General features: G+C 48.1%; 2 protein-coding genes across 8 annotated transcripts in view; both read left to right on the forward strand.

Moving 5' to 3' along the window:
* The window catches only part of LOC144138828 (uncharacterized), a 36,378-nt gene extending 27,751 nt beyond the window's left edge, over nt 1-8,627 (forward strand). For all 5 annotated transcript variants that reach the window (XM_077671345.1, XM_077671322.1, XM_077671315.1 and 2 more), the window contains exons 7-9: nt 400-633; nt 7,575-7,675; nt 8,287-8,627. In XM_077671345.1, coding sequence (XP_077527471.1) covers nt 400-633; nt 7,575-7,675; nt 8,287-8,375 — 424 coding nt within the window. In that variant the 3' untranslated portion in view covers nt 8,376-8,627. The remainder of the gene's footprint in view (nt 1-399; nt 634-7,574; nt 7,676-8,286) is intronic.
* A 4,526-nt stretch (nt 8,628-13,153) lies between these two features.
* LOC144138807 (uncharacterized) overlaps nt 13,154-15,573 on the forward strand; it is a 42,659-nt gene continuing 40,239 nt past the window's right edge. Inside the window, exons 1-2 of one of the 3 annotated variants that reach the window (XM_077671293.1) lie at nt 13,154-13,335; nt 13,666-13,744. In XM_077671293.1, coding sequence (XP_077527419.1) covers nt 13,291-13,335; nt 13,666-13,744 — 124 coding nt within the window. In that variant the 5' untranslated portion in view covers nt 13,154-13,290. The remainder of the gene's footprint in view (nt 13,336-13,665; nt 13,745-15,573) is intronic. The other 2 variants (XM_077671287.1, XM_077671302.1) reach the window with 2 other exon arrangements.

The following is a 15,573-nucleotide window of genomic DNA, read 5'->3' on the forward strand; positions in this document are numbered from 1 at the left end:
TCGCCTATTCTGAGTGTGACGTTCAATTGCCTAAAACTTTTCAGTGTTGCATGTTATTGGGCCTGGAAGGTAAGCGAGCTGTTTGTGGCGAGTGCTCATTAGGCAAGCGAATACAAAGAGGGAGTCTGCAACCTCTATTGCTGTTCCAGTTTCTTTCTATGTGTATGGCTAGCACACGGCAAGCGTGGTTCTTGTGGCAACCGTGCAGCGTTGTCGCACTTGTGTACCGCACACCCCACGTGCAACAAGGGTTAGGCGGAGCGTTTGTTACCGATGAATCGTTGCGAGACCAGCTGTGGTATAAGTGAGGGCTCTAGTGCTGTGCGTGGCACCGGCCTGTGGGCGGTGCCACTGTGGACACCTTGCTCACGAGCCTTTCTCCCCCCCCCATCCTTGAAGGCGCAGTGCCTTCCTGGACTTTGAGAGCCCCGAGGTGGCCAGTGCCCAGCTGGAAGTGCTGCGCACGATGCAGCTCAAGGGCCAGCCCGTTCAGATCGAGCCCAGCCGCCCCCGGGCCTCCTCGGCTTTCAAGTCTGACCGCCTGGTCTACGTGCGTGGATTCCCGGACGACAAGGGCATGGAGGCCCTGGGACCACTCTTTCCTGCTGCCCTGCTCATTGACCGCCGTGAAGGGTCAGTGGCTGGCCTCCTCCTCTGGGCCTATGGTGAACGGAGCCCACTGCTGTAACAGCACAAACCTGGCTTTGTGTTGCTACAGAAGCCTTTGTTTCGGCAAACAAGTATGCAATGTGTGCAAAAAGACGAAACAAAAGCTATTAGACACGATGAGGACAAAAGGGGGCTACTTGGGTCACATGAGGCTTCAGTGGAGAGAAAAAAAAGTGAAAAAATTCTTTACATTGTTGTGGAGCATGCAGCTCCCACTACAGGCTTTAATTTCATGGTCGGAATGGAAAACTTTGAACCTTAAAACAAATTCAAAGTGAGTAGCCATTTTGATTGAGAAATTTCAAATTGGCTCCATCACATAGCACATTTTGTATATAAATGTATTTGGTATTTGAAGTAGGTAATTAAAATTTTAAAATACTGTAGAATTGAAAGTAGATTTCTAAAATATTTTTTCTTGTCTAGTGCAGCCAATATAATGCTAATGCTGCAAGTAGGGCAGGGTTGCTTCCTCATGCAGGAACCTTACTAGACCTGCTGCAGTAGCCCAGTGGCTAATGTGTTGTGCTGCTTGAACCCAAGGACATGGGTTTGGCCCCAGCCGCGGCAGCTGTTTTCTTGTTTGAGGTGAAAAACAAACGCTGGTGTCGAGGCTTTAGCACATGCTAAAGATACCCAGGTAGTCTAAATTAGTGACCCTTCACTACAGTGCACCTCGTAGCCCAGGTGCAGCTTCAGTGTGCAAAACCCTCGATTGTTCTCTTCAAATTTTGTGACGCTGGGGCGAATAACAAGGTTTAGTTCGGGTCAGTCTGAAGCCAACACAAGTGGTTTTGTGAACAGTGGGAACGCTGCGCCATCTTCAGCACCAAAAATTTTTGAACAAGTTGCACCCACCATTTTCTCAGAAGGCACTGAGGGCAACTCTCATTCGCAATAGCCCAGTCGCCAAACCGCTATGAAGCATCAGGAATCCGGTGTGGGCACAATACGCGTTTGAAGAACGACTTGCGCTTGAGTTTCTGTACTGCAACCATATGCAACTGACAAGGCCCTTCTTCGGAAGCACATGGCGAGCATGAAACGTGAGCGTTGCGCTATGGAAGGAAGGCTCGCAATACAGTTGCTGTGCACGAGCCTGTGCTACTCCGTGTAAAGGCAGCTTGCTGTGGTACCACATTTGGGGAACACAGTGGGATACTCCTTCGGAAGCCCATGGCAAACATCAATAAGTGGCAGAGGGATGGCTTGCACTGACCGCGGCTGATTTGCAGTGACCGTTCATCGGTTCAGCAAAGGCAGAGGTGGAAGGCGGCGCCATTTGCCCTACGCTGCGCCAATCTGCTTTTTCTGCGCCATCCTGCTTCAAAAGACATTATTGCGCCAAAACTGCTCCCAAGCAAAGCCAGAAAATCTGAAATGATGTGAAGCAATAGTGAGATGCACAAGGCCAATCGCATATTCTGCTGGGTGCAGTAAGGATTCATTCGTTGAGTTGTCATTCACGTGGCGCACTCCAGCGGGCTCTATAAAGGACTGTTTTGAGTCACTCATCACAATTTCCTAGTCTCCAAGTGGTGGCGCGGTTTCACGGGACTTGGGAATGAACTTGGTGCGGTAAATGCGCGAACGTTTCAATTTCAATTTTTTTATTTCTACTACAAGGAGCACTGGGCTCGAAATAAAAGCTCTAGCAAGCTTGAGAATGTTCCCATTGCCCCTAAATGCAGCATCACCGCACAGTGCGCTGTGTCGTGACGCGTCGTCACCAGCAGTCGTAATCTTCCCACTCGCTCAGGGGTGGAAGCTCTGCTGAATTTGCTCCATGCTGCTCCAATGTGCTTTTCTTGCTTCACCCTGCTTCAAAAGGCAGTACAGTTGAAGCCGTTTATAAGAGACATGTATTGGGGAGAGGTCTCTTATAAGCAGTGTACCATGTTTTCGCTAACTGATCAACCCGTAGTTCAATGTGGGCACTGTATGACTAAAATAAGCTCAAAGGAAGGCTACAGCATGTTGCAAAAGGCTTATCCTAATTTGTTTTGCCCCCACAATTTATGAAAGAACAGCTACAAGGTTTCTCTTCACTGTCTGGAAGATGAAGAATTGTGGATGTCAAGCTCACAAGCCTGATAATTAGCCAGAGCGCACAGCTCTTCCGCTGTGTGCTCTGGCTATTCATCAGGCTTGCAGAACTCTACATCGGCGATGCTTCTTGTTTCGGAGCTACGCGATTGGGAGAGCGCACTGTGCACTCCTGGTATTCTTGGCTTGCGCAGAAGCCCGCTTGCGCGGTTGTGCTCGTACCCATGGCGGTAAGCTTTCGCCATTTCTGCATGTTGCAGTTCCATTGGCAGGGATTCTCGTCGTCGTTTCATAGCTTACTGAACCACAGTATTTGCTGTTATAATAGCAACTTCGGGTGTCTGTCGATTCCATGACGGATGCAACTGCAGTTAGTAACTGGTTGCACCACAGCTAAAGTTAAAATGTCTGTTACAAGCGAGATTGTTGACCAAAATTCAAGAATAACTTGTCCATTATAGCCAACTACAGTCGAATCCCGCTACAACGAAATTGACGGGACGCGCGAAAAATTTCGTTGAAGTGAAAATTCGTTGAGGCGAAATCCGCCCCAACACATCACGGAAAGGCCCGAAAAATAGCCCCGTATGTTTCCGCATCATTGGCAGCAAAAAAACAATGTTTAGAAAAAGGAGTGACGCGCAATAACTTCATGTTTATTCGGATAACAAACATACCCACTACACCCAAAGAACGCGTTACTGAGGGGGGTGAAGAAATGCAGGCGCAAATCTTATTGCTGCACAACAAGGCGTGCCCACCGAGCTGATTACTTGCAGATAGCTGCTAGGCTGTCCCCCTCTCGCTTGTGGCAGGAGCAGTGCCGTTATCTTATCCTCTGACAGGGCACGGCAGCTACTGACCTTGGCAGGCAAGACGCGCGCGCTTGCATTAAACACGACCACGCGCTCGCGATTAAGATAGGATGACTTGGCTTCAAGACCAAACACGCAAACATGATTTTTGCTCTTGGCTATGAAGAATGGTAGAAGGAAAACGGCAAGGACAGCTGCTCACGAGTCGCAACGCATACATGACGGCACCGCGCCAGCAGCGGAGCACATTCGTGCGATTTCAATTGGATACAGATTGGCTGTAGCTCCGGCTTGGCGAACCGGGCCTGTGCCTCGTATAAAGACGGCCAGCCACATCGTTATCATCAAACAATGGGGTCCGCCTATGAGTTTTTGTTTTTGTTTTGTTTCGGGTGGCGGTGTGGGCGCACCGCGCATGTTTTCGGTGAAACTAAGCGTCCTGAATGTTTAAAAAGTTAGATAGCTGGCGCTAAGCTTATTTTATTGTAAAATAATAGTTCAAACCTAGCCCGATTCAACGAACATTTCATTGAAGCGAAAGCAAGCCAGACAAACGGTTCGTTGTGGCGAGGACTTTGTTGCATGGACTTCTATGGCTAGCTGATGGGGAATTGGAAATATTTCGTTGAAGCGGAAATTTCGTTGAAGAGGACTTAGTTGTAGCGGGATTAGACTGTATCTTCTACATTCGATGTCTGTTATAAGAGGTCTTAAAGGGCTGGTGAAAGCTTTTCAAAAAAATTTTGTTGGGGGCATTACATTATGGTTTTCCTGACGCTGAATTCGAAAAACGTGTTTATTTTAAGTGTAAATACCCCCAAACCATCTTTTTTCGTCAAAACAAACGACCCCTGCCCGAGGTCACGGTGAGAGCCCTGGCTGCCTTTCGCGATTGGCTGGCGGCAGATGACGTCATATTCGGAAGTGCCGGCACTGCGGGGACCGCACGGCCTGAAGATATCATTCTGTTCCTGTTCAGATGCGGGCTAAAAGGTCCTCTGGTGAATGGAGGGCTCACACAGTCTTTCCATAGAATAGGAGAGCCTGAGGGAAGTATAAGCAAAACAGGTTCGCTCGCGGCGAGCTTTAGAAAGGGGTTCTCCCCCAACGACTCATGGCCGACTTGTTACTCGGGTGCAGGGAAGTTGCGCAGATATTGGTTCGCTGCTTTCATTACCAGCGCTAGCCACAATTCCTAGCACAATTTTTCAACCCACCATAATCCCCATCCTCGAATGTGGAACTTTGATTGTACATTTGGACAGGCGGCAACAAGCTCTGTGCAGCGGCCTGCGATGTGCACAGGCAGCGCGGCCGACGCCGGTCGCTGCGTCGCGCAGAGGTGCTGGTGCCGGGTCGCTGCTCGGCCGGTCAGCGGAACGTGGCATTGCTGCACATACGCATGTTTTAGAAAAGGGGAGTTGAACGTTGGTCGCCCCCACAAAAGGTAGAGGAACCCAAGCACACCACGCTGGTCCCCGACGAGCTTTAGAACGCCTTCCCCAACAGCTCCAGCCGGCTCAGGTTGCACGGATCGCCGGTGATGTAGGGAACTTTAGGTTTAGCACCAAGGGAGATAGTTAGTCGCCGCTATCTCTACAATTGCGAATGACTATCCTTAACACAGTTTTTCACCACATTATCATTCCCTTTCTCGCATGTGGAACCTTATTCCTACATTGATCTTGATAGTCATTCTAGCGATCGGTGCTGCGCCCATTCTTGCGCGCAGGTAACGCCATCTTTCGGCCTCTCGCCGCATCTCTTGCTCGGGCAGGCCCGTCGACGAGCCTCCGCGACGGGTCGGCGCTCCGCATCGCGATACAAATTCGATCACCTCTTTCGAAATCACTTTGGATGACAATCCCTAGCACAATTTTTCACCACACTATCATCCTCTCTAGCACGTTTACCTTGCTTTCGCGACGGCCTTGATTCCGGACGGCATCAAAGAGCGGTCGCTGCCGCGGCATGTGTGGTGCGGGCCGTTTCGTGCGCCGTACGGGCATGCACGACCGGCGAGTGTGCGGAGCGCTTCCGCGCGCAGAAAACGCTTCATGCTTTCAGCTTGCTTGATTTCTTCTTAAAATCTAGCTATTCAGCTAAGCTGTCGTCACAGCCAACAACGTTGATCGGGAAAACGAGCAAGAAGTTCGGGAAGCCCAGAGCGCTGTGGTCCCACAAATTTTCTAATTCCCTTATAATAATGGATCAGAAACTTGGGGTACCTCCGTATTTGTTTGAGCCCGTCGCTTCGCGTATGAAGCACAGAGCACCCGACGACATGGCCGGCCCCGCGACTACTCGTGAAGGCAATGTAGTAGCCACGGGCGCTCGGGTAGGAAATTTCTGGTATCTAGGAGTCGCTTCAGGGAATCGCACAGTAGCATTACGGTTAAAAAAATCGACGCGGAAGCAACTTAAGGCAATGATGATTAATAAAGTGCAGATTACACGCCTGCTTAATTCGGAACTTCGCCCAGAAAACTGGGACACAGCGAAGCGGCGGCGCACGTCGCTGGCCGTCTTCCGAATATGACGGTACTTCCGGTCGCTGCGTCTCAGTTTCTCGCTCTTCCGGCGATGCGGCAGGAAGCAGTGGGCGGGGCGTAGGGTCAACTTTAACGACGAATACCGCTGTCCCCAAGCTAAAAATGACCAAAAAAAACTTTACAGCCACAAACTGACCAATGTAATAAATGTACAAAGTAGAGTTTTGCCCGGTTTTAAAAGTGCTTCAGTAGCCCTTTAATGGGAAAGATAGGGCCATCCATGTGGGTGAATAGTCTTATACCCAGTTGTCTCTTACAGCCATGCCTTTTATAATGAGGTTCAACTGTTTTGCTCTGAAACTGCTCCAAAGCACCGCCGCAAGATGTGAGGCAACTGAGGTGGTGTGATCAAGGCCAATCGCATTGAGCACGGAGCAGTAGGGACTCGTCTATTCTGCTATCATTTATGATGAGGCGCACTCCAGCGAACTCCCTGAAGGTGTAATGTTGGCGCCGTGGTTTCACTGGACTTGGGAGTGACCTTGGGGTATGAATGATGGCCCAAAATGCAACTTCACCGCACAGCCCGCTGGCAATTAACGCTGTGCACTGCAGCTTTTTTTATCGCACGTTGAAATGCGAAGTGGTCAAGTAGAAAAATGAACTTCCACACCCATACAGAGTAATTTTGTCTTACAGCCCTTCGTATTGTTTCCACAGCCAAGCATTTTATCCTTGGCTGGAAAGTAAAGCTTTGAAAACAAGCTTTGTGGCACTTTTATGCGTGTGGAATTGTATTACGCGATGTTATAGCCCTTAGGTGCTCTTAGACATTATGTTAAAAAAAAACAGAAAAACAGGAAGCTAGGCTACTGACTCAAATCGAAACAGCGCTCGGGCAACATTTGTGATTACTAAGTTTCTTCTGAACGTTGGGACGCCCAAACTGGTTGATTGCAAAGTCCCTATTCATAGCAAGACTCGAAAAACATTGGCAAATTCACCTATTGAGGCGTGCCGTACTCGCTGATGCATTCGGGCACCTGCGGAGGTCACGTCAAAAGGATCATGTCAGCCTCTCCAGTGGTGGCCCTCGTGGCCAACGTGTTGTGCTTTGTTCTGTCATGTTTGTCTGGTCATCCAGTCAATAAAAAGCTGGTTGGTATGCATTGAAAGATTTTAGTATTTTTGAAGAATTATACATAATTCTGTGTTGCAAAAAGGTTCAGTGGTTGCTTTTGCCTGCAATCTTCCTTCAGCGTCTGTTCTGCTCAGAATGTGGCATCAGCAGGGAACACAAGTTCTTGCTCCTTGTTTTTACATCCGGGTCTGCCCTATTTGAGACAACTCCCACTCCTTTCACCTGTAACAGATGGCACGTCTTAATTGTGTTGCAGTTTGTTGTCATTACTTTCAGTTTTTTTGAAATGACATGGAGTAAATGTGGAGGCATTTCGGCTTTCCGTGCACTGGTAGCCTCGGCTGTGTGCGTAACTGTATCTCGAAAAAAGTAGTTTGACTTGGTTCTGTCTCTCTCTCTCTATCCCCGCAGCAAAGTGCTGCTGAGATTCAAGGATCATGAGAGTGCCATAAGTGCCATAAACGAAGTCATTGCTCAAGATGGCACAGACTACAAGTTCAGCTTTGCTGCTGGTAAGTGCTTTGTGCGATAAAGTTTTGCCCTGCCCCAAGGGTTGGGAACCACCTCCTCACTTTAGGCATCGCGATTGTGGAAAAAATGGGGTGCTTAAAATAGAGTAAATACAGTATTTCTGGTTTTAAAAAGTCCCTCTACCCTATGAACATATGCAATCAAGTATTAAAGCTTTGTTACCCTTTCCGGTAAGTCCACTCTCCTAAAATTGGAAGCTTACATAAAGGCTAACCTCCTGGAAAGGGTAACTTAGCTTACACCCTTGTCATGTGTGCAATGTGTAAGGGGGGGCTTTGGTGAAAGGCTTGTTTATAGGCTGTCGATGTACAGGTGTTCAGTAACGTAAAAGTGTGCTAGTATGCCATTTGAAGACAAAAATGTGCCCCCAAAGTATAAATGCATGTCACAAAGCCAGATGCTGAAGGGGGATTTTACCCTTGAGAGGCGTAAAGCCGTAGTTGCGGTTAGTGGAAACTAAGTCGGTGTAGCTTCACGACTTGGAGCCCATGTCGTTAACGCTCTGGGACTTCTGGTGGTTTGCACGCCGATGGGGAATTCGTGCCGCATGGCTTTGTTGTAGTAGTGCCATGTCTCCTCCTTTGGCGCCCAGCCCGCCCCCGGTGGAACCGCAGGGGCCCGCCCCGAGTGTGGCGCCGGCCTCCCGGCAAGTTCGTGAAGCACGAGACTCGACAGGACTGACTCTGCACCCGGCCACCTGGCGGCCTTGCCCTCTGGGAGAGGGGAAGGCTGGCAGAAGGCGAGGGACGAAGGAAACAAGAATGGAGCCTGGTGCAATAACAAGGATGTGGAGAGGGTGATGTTATGGCTTGTCAGAGTTTAGATTGTTAAAAGGAGCGAAGAAGCATTAAACTCTTTGTTTTCTCTTAAGTTATTTTATATTTTTATTTTGTTTTTATAAGGACAACAAATAAAGAGTGCCTTTAGCAGTTACACGCTCTCTCTCGGTGTGTCGTGCTGTGGATGCTCCTTGCCCCGGCCGCTGACGCGGGGCCCTTTGCTGGTCTCCGAAGGGCTTGCCTAACTGGTGCCAGTGGTGGATGGCTCTTGCATTGCGTGTGGCCTGTAAGTGGAAGTACCCCCTGGTCTGTGGACGTTCCTGGCACCCTCGAATCTGGCAGTTCGAACGCAAGCCCCTGCCAGTTGTGCGGGAGCGAGACTGCAAGGTCACTGGTTAGCAGCTGTCTGTGAAACATTAGCTGTGAACGCGCACGTGCATTCCAGCGAAGTGGGCATGTTTTAAATTGGTGGAAATTGGGTGCAGAGCAGGGCCTTATAGTTGGTGCTGATTACTTTATTAGTACTGTGCATCTGTACTTCCCATAAATGTTGTAAATTGTTCAAACAGAAAACTGCTTGTTTGGACTATTCATGCTATTTCAGACTGTGCCTGTGGTTCCATTTAAGTGAAAGGTCTGTGTTAAACAAAAATCCTTCTAGGTGTGGTGCTTCACTGTAAAATCAGTGTCCTCAAATGAGCGAGCATTTGCAGCTTGGAAAACGTTGCAGGACGATTGCACTTTCTATTCTATTTGCACAACATTGCTTACGCTTTCCAAGTGAAGCAACACGATGATAGGCAACTGCAGGGCATGTGCTGCGAGTCTTCTTGTGCAGTGCCAGTAATTTAAGAAGTGCAGAATGAACTACAGACTATAGACTACCCAGGATGGCAGCCCATGCTGCACTTTTTCCAAAATGTATCGCCAATTCTCCCGACTTCCAATCGTGCTCAGCCATATAATTACAGCATCGTGGGCTGTTTGGGAGGCAAGGCACGCAGGGTGTAGACAGCAGGCCTAGGAGGCCACTGCATACCTTAGCAGCAGTGTGTTATAGCAAAGCACAAAAACTGAGTGAAGCAGAGGAAATGTTTCAGCTCTCAGCAGCAGAGCTTTGCAGTGCATTTTCCCACAGGGCAGCTGAGTGCTGGGTGGGTTCATGGGGCTTTCCCTGCACTTTGTGAAGAGGAGCTGCAAAAGATAAGTGCTGAACAAGTTTAATGGTGACACAAGCACAGCCGCCATGAACCTGTAGCCAAATGTGGATTGACCGAGCACCATTATTGGATCATTTTCAGTTGCTTGCCTTTGTGGACCATTACTGCTTGCCTAACACAAGGTTGGGTAAGGGAAAAACCCAGGTTGAACCCTCGAGTTTTTTTCGGTGGGCTTCAAAGCTTCGGTGGGCTCAAAAGCTCATCAGCTAGGTCGATATTCACACAGCTTGACCGAGAAGCGACGTTTTAGCTGCAGTGATTAACAGAAGCTTTAATTTTTTTTTTCTTTGTGTAACGGTTAACAGAAGCTGGTGACTTCCTTTATTCTGTTGTTGACGGTGAATTAGTTCTCACTTGCTCGGGTGAGAGTGCCCCACAAATTTATGGAAGCTGCTGTGTCTGCCCTTGCAGGCTTCGTTTGCGCACTACAACCTGTTAACAGAAGTGTGGCTAGGTAGACGCAACACGAGCCCTGATGTAAAGTGTGGAGCTAGGCCAGTTGCCTACTAGTGGTTAAGAGTACGTGGTAGCCCAATTTTCCCCCGCTGCACACTGTGGAGGCACGACGCCTGCTGTTGAGGCCAATGCGGAGGGCATGCGTGTCCGTGCGTGCTCGCAGGCACGCAAGCATAGTGCAAATAGTGCTCGAGATCTTCCTTGCAACTAATTCCTGCCACAAAGTGCCCTACTTGCTGGGAGGCATGGGTCACACCCCCTAAGGAGCTTGAAGAGCTCTATTGGACCACGCTGGTGCACCACGTTAAAAACACGGCAGGACTATAGATAGCCAGGACTAGTCCCTGTAACCTAACCAAGAAGCCAAGCAGTCCTGTGGACACAGGCTTCAAAATAAAGTCTCTCTCTCTCTCTCTCTCTCTCTCTCTCTCTCTCTCTCTCTCTCTCTCTCTCTCTCTCTCTCTCTCTCTCTCTCTCTCTCTCTGGGTAGCACATGCACTGTGAACTTTGTAGTGCGGCAAGGAAGTGTTCCCGCCAGTTTTATTAAGAGAAAACATTTGAGCTTTCTAAAATGGGAGTGGTTCCCTAGTCCGGGAATCCATCAAGTGAGCAGAGAGCCTTTGCTCTGTATGCCAGGAGCTGCTGGACGTCCAGATGGTCGCTGGTCACCAGGTTCTCCCACAGCTCAGGGGTGGGTAGAGGGGATCGGAGAGGTGGAAGTTTGGGATTGCACACACTATTTTAATATGAGCTAGGGTTCCGGGTTGTGAACAAAACTGGCATACAGCAGAGTATTGAGTTGGAAACATGCGATGCAGGCAAACTGGGTGAGGAGAGGTATTGGTTTGTAGTCTGCGGAGCAGCGATTCTTCTTCCTTGGATAGTGCAGGGTGAGGGAGGGAAGTGTTGTCTGTCGGACCGGTAATATTGCGTGATGTCTTAATATGTTACGAGCGGGATTGACGATGTGGTCTCCTCGGAAGCCTGGAGAGAAAGGGCGCAGGCTTGCTGATGAGCCAAGTTGTTGCCTGTCAGGGAGGAATGGCCAGGAGTCCAGATGATATTAACTTTCCGGCAGGGTTGATGTGGTAAAAGTAGCTTTAAAGTAGAAGGGGCCGCCCTCCCGGCTAAGAAGCTTCGGCAGGCAGCTTGGAAATCCGTGTTAATGATTGGGTATTTCGTCTGTATGAGGTCTAAGGCAATAGCTAGCCCCTCGGCAACCCAGGTTGATGATGTCTTGATTGATGCACTGGTAATGAGGGCGCCCTTTGTGGTGACTGCGGCTACTTTGTGTTGACCATTAGGGTAGGTACTAGCATCCGTATAGGCGACATCTGTTCTTTTTCCATAAATATTCTCATGTGCTTGGCTTCGGGCTTGTCGGCGGCCGGGATGGAGGTCAGGGTGCATATTTTTGGGTAAATGGCGAACCTGGATGTTACTTCTCCAATGGTCAGGGAGGGGCTGACAGACAGTAGATTGCGGGCATGTGATATGGAGGCTGTTTAGGAGGGCTAGCCCTGCAGGTGTTTGTGTTTGTGTTAAACGGAGCCGTTGGCTTGATAGGTGGCCCTCAATAAGCTCGGATACCGTATTGTGGAGGCCAAGTTGTAGGAGACGGGCCGTCGAAGTGTTCATAGGTAGATTTAATACTTGCTTAAAAGCTTTGTGGATTAATCGATCAATGCTTTCTGTGTCACTTTTGGTGAGGGTAAGGTAAGGTGTTACATAGGTTACTCGCGAAATCAGGAGAGCTTGAACCAGTCGAATGAGATCTTTCTCCTTCATGCCCCGGCAGCGGTTCGAAACACGTCGAAGCATGTTGGAGACTTGCTGAAACGCCTTGGAGAGCTTCAATAAAGTTTGATCATTACGGGTGTTGGCCTGGATGATAAGGGGCCTAAAATTCGAAGTGAGGAGCTGGGTCGTATGGTATGGCCGTCGAGGTGGATACAAATCGGTTCTATGTGTGAAGCAGGGGGATGTTTGCGTGCGACGATAAGTTCCGATTTTTGTGGCGAGCATTGGAGCCCGACTGATGAGGCATATTTGTTAACGACATCCGTAGCCTGTTGAAGTGAGTCTTGGATTTTTCCTATGCAGTCAGTGCCTGTCCATATTGTGATGTCATCGGCGTAAAGCACGTGATGAACGTGCGGGATGGCGTCGAGTTGATGTGGTAAGTCCAGGAGGGCCAGATTGAGAAGTAGTGGAGAGAGGACGGAACCTTGGGGCGTGCCCCGATCACCCAGTGCAATAGGCTGAGATTGAACGTATCCTACCCGGATAATAGCGTGGCGTTGAGTTGCGTAGGTTTGATCCAAGCTTATTACGCACGCTACCACCTGAAAATGCGTGTTGCTGGTGCACCAATGGCAGTATTCATGCGAAAGAAGCCCAAAGGAAAGGCAGTGGTTGCAGTGTGGGCATGGAGAAAGGGGAGTCCTGAAAATGTGTAAGCAAGTTCAACTAAAAAAAAAAAAAAGCTGCTTGAATATGGCAAGTTTTCCGTGCGAGCTGCAGTGACCGAGAGCACTATAAACAAGGGTGAGCAGATATTCGGGTACGTCGACAAACTAGTAAGCTAGTATATAGTGCCTAGAATATACAGTATATTCTAGGCACTATAGCTAGTAATTTGATTATGCATTTGCGTCTGAAGGGAGTGAGGCGGTGGTTGAACATGAGGGATTGATTAGCCGCCTTCCGTTCACGCGGCTATTTTCTTCAGTTTAGTCGTAAAGTTATAATTCATAGTAACACGATTACATAAGAACAGATTCAAATAAAACTTACTGCGGGAACTCCTGTGATGCGTAAATTTACAAGATCACAAAGCCTGTAAGCAGGTACTAAATTGCACGTAAAAAATTGCTTACAATTTTTAACTTTTTATTACAATATTTCAATTAATATTTTACTATGACCAAACAAATTTTGTATTACTCTCGTTATTGACATTCTTCTAAAACAAATAGTTTTAGCGGTTGCCACGGGGGGTTGAAGTCGCGTTCCTGACGGCCGGTTTTCAACAGGCCACATTGGGCAGCGCTCTCGACGCCGACTTGACAAAAAGATTTGAACCGCGTGGTCGCCGGTTGCTTTAGTGCAAATTGTTAATACGGCAGAAAGTCTCCCAAGATGAAGCTCAAGAAGAACCAAGGTGTGCCCGCTAAGCCAGCGAAGGTGAGATATTTATAATCCGTTATTCACTGTTGGCAATGTTTTTCACTAGCTTTTGTCACTTTTTTTTCTTCTCAATTTTTTTGCCCTTGTTCTTCATACTGCGCAGTGCTTGAGAATAATTTTGTTACAATTGATAATGGCGAGTTATTGGGCTTAGGTCTTAACGTAACTTTTCAGATAATAAAAACGTTTCCCCGGAGTACCGAGCACGCGCGGACGCCGGCTTACTGCGCACGCTATGCCCAAAGGGCAAAACTAGGCTTATTGAGACAGCTGCAGAGCCGGCTTCCATGGGGTCCATTTTGAACAAAGTTGCGTATCGGTTTTTAGGTCGGCAAGGAGAAGAAGTTGCAGAAACCGAATGACAACGATGGTGAGGGGGAGTCCGACACGGAAGACTACCTGAAAGGTGCGTTTCTACTTGGTATTTCGTAAGAGCACATGCCTTGCCGATTTGATCAATTATCGGGTACCTGGAAGTAGCGTTTTATTTGGTTCTTTACAACTGCTTGCTACGTCGATTTGAGCGACTTTTTTGTGATGTGGTGTCAGCTTTTCGTAAACTTCGACTACATTAATGAGAAAAAGAGTGCGGAAGACAGCTTGCCCTAAGTGGCATGTTTCTTCGTTTCCACGTGCGTTGAGATTTTTCGACGCAGCTGCGTACCCAATAAAGTATATTATTAATGAATTTGTTTAAGGGCGATATGTAACGGGTGTTTCTGCATTATTTAAACAAAGTTGGTTACCGCGTCAATGGCGCATGTAGGACGGAGGTTTTGCCGCCATTTTCTCGCCGTTTGCTTTTGCCGCCATTTTCATCTACAGGAAGTCCGTTGAAAATGGTGCCGCTTCGTTCGATAAATAGCCGGAAAATTTAATGCTGGCTGTAGAAATATGCATGGCGTGACTTCTCAATTCATTTTTTTTGCCCCATGGCTGCAAGACGCAAACACTGACCTTTGCGTCTTGTTACCATCATGGACTTTTTTTTTTTTCTTTGTTGACTGGCGTTCTCATTCACTACGCCCGGTTACCGGTAGCGCGGTACGACAGGTCGCTCTGTAGTTCGAGATTGCAGGTGACGCATTTTTTTTATGCATTTTTTTTTTCAAAAGTTCAGCCAACGGTAGCCGGACCTTTGATGTAATGAAAATTATTTACCGTCCGCATCTTTGCTAATGTGTCGCACTATTCGCCTCGAGGTCGCGGTTTGATTTCCCGCAGGGCACTTGGCGGCGTCTTTGTCTTGAAAATGTTGGGGCTGACTTGCTTTGCGCTACTACATTGACAAAGTTTGTTATGGTACCGTTGTAAACAAATGCTGTCGCAGATGTGCTGCTGTGCAGACCTACGCGTTTGTCATTCAAGCGAAACTGTTGCAAGTGTCATGAAACTTCCGCAATGCACTTTTTCGCAAAAAAAAAAAAAAAACCGTTTCAAAGAAGAAAAAAACACCCCTAACATTGGCTTCGCTCTGGTGTCGCTCGTGTTTATAGTTCTCGTTAGTGCTCTCACCTGTGAGGAGCGCGTTCGTTTTGTCACTACCGTTTTTGAGGCAGCCATAGTAACTCCTCTCCCAAGGAGGGGCTTGTAGCACGCTTTTTTTTTTTTTAAGAACTACAGTTTGGCAATTCGGGATTGGATTTTACTTTGTGTTTAAGAACGGACAGCGCATTATCTTGTAAGCAGGCTTCACCGCAGTACCGTTCCATGCCCTAGTGGGGGGGATATTTTAAGCTGAAGAGGATATATGAGCTGGTTGTTACGTTCACTCGCTTGACTACAATTACTGCAGTGTAAGCATTGTTACCCAACTGCAAGTCTGTGCACAAGAAAAAGCAGTTTGCAAAATGCCAGACAGGTGTGCACCAAGATTTGTGGCTAGCTTCCTACAGCCACATTGCTTTCCAAATTTGCTAGTGTACCGCACCAAAAGTTTCGCTGGCAAGAAAAAAAAATCAATGTAGAATTATGCAGAGGTGGAGGTCCTAACTTCTGTTTTCACCTCCATTCAGTTTACTCGAGTGCATTTCTGGTGCTGTAACATTTTTAGGTGCATTCCCATTAAGTAATGCAAGTATATGCTTTGAGGGGAAGGGGGTGTTGACTGATGTGCATTTTAGCTGCTCTGGGCATAACCAAGGTGTTTAATTCATTTGTGAGCCGTTCTATGTATGTAGTTAGGAGGATTTTGGGTTTACACTCACGGCCATTGTGCTGGATGGGATCAGGCCC

The sequence above is a fragment of the Haemaphysalis longicornis genome, unplaced genomic scaffold, assembly GCF_048455015.1.
Source record: "Haemaphysalis longicornis isolate Haplotype H1 unplaced genomic scaffold, Haemaphysalis longicornis Haplotype H1 scaffold_1, whole genome shotgun sequence".
NCBI lineage: Eukaryota > Metazoa > Arthropoda > Arachnida > Ixodida > Ixodidae > Haemaphysalis > Haemaphysalis longicornis.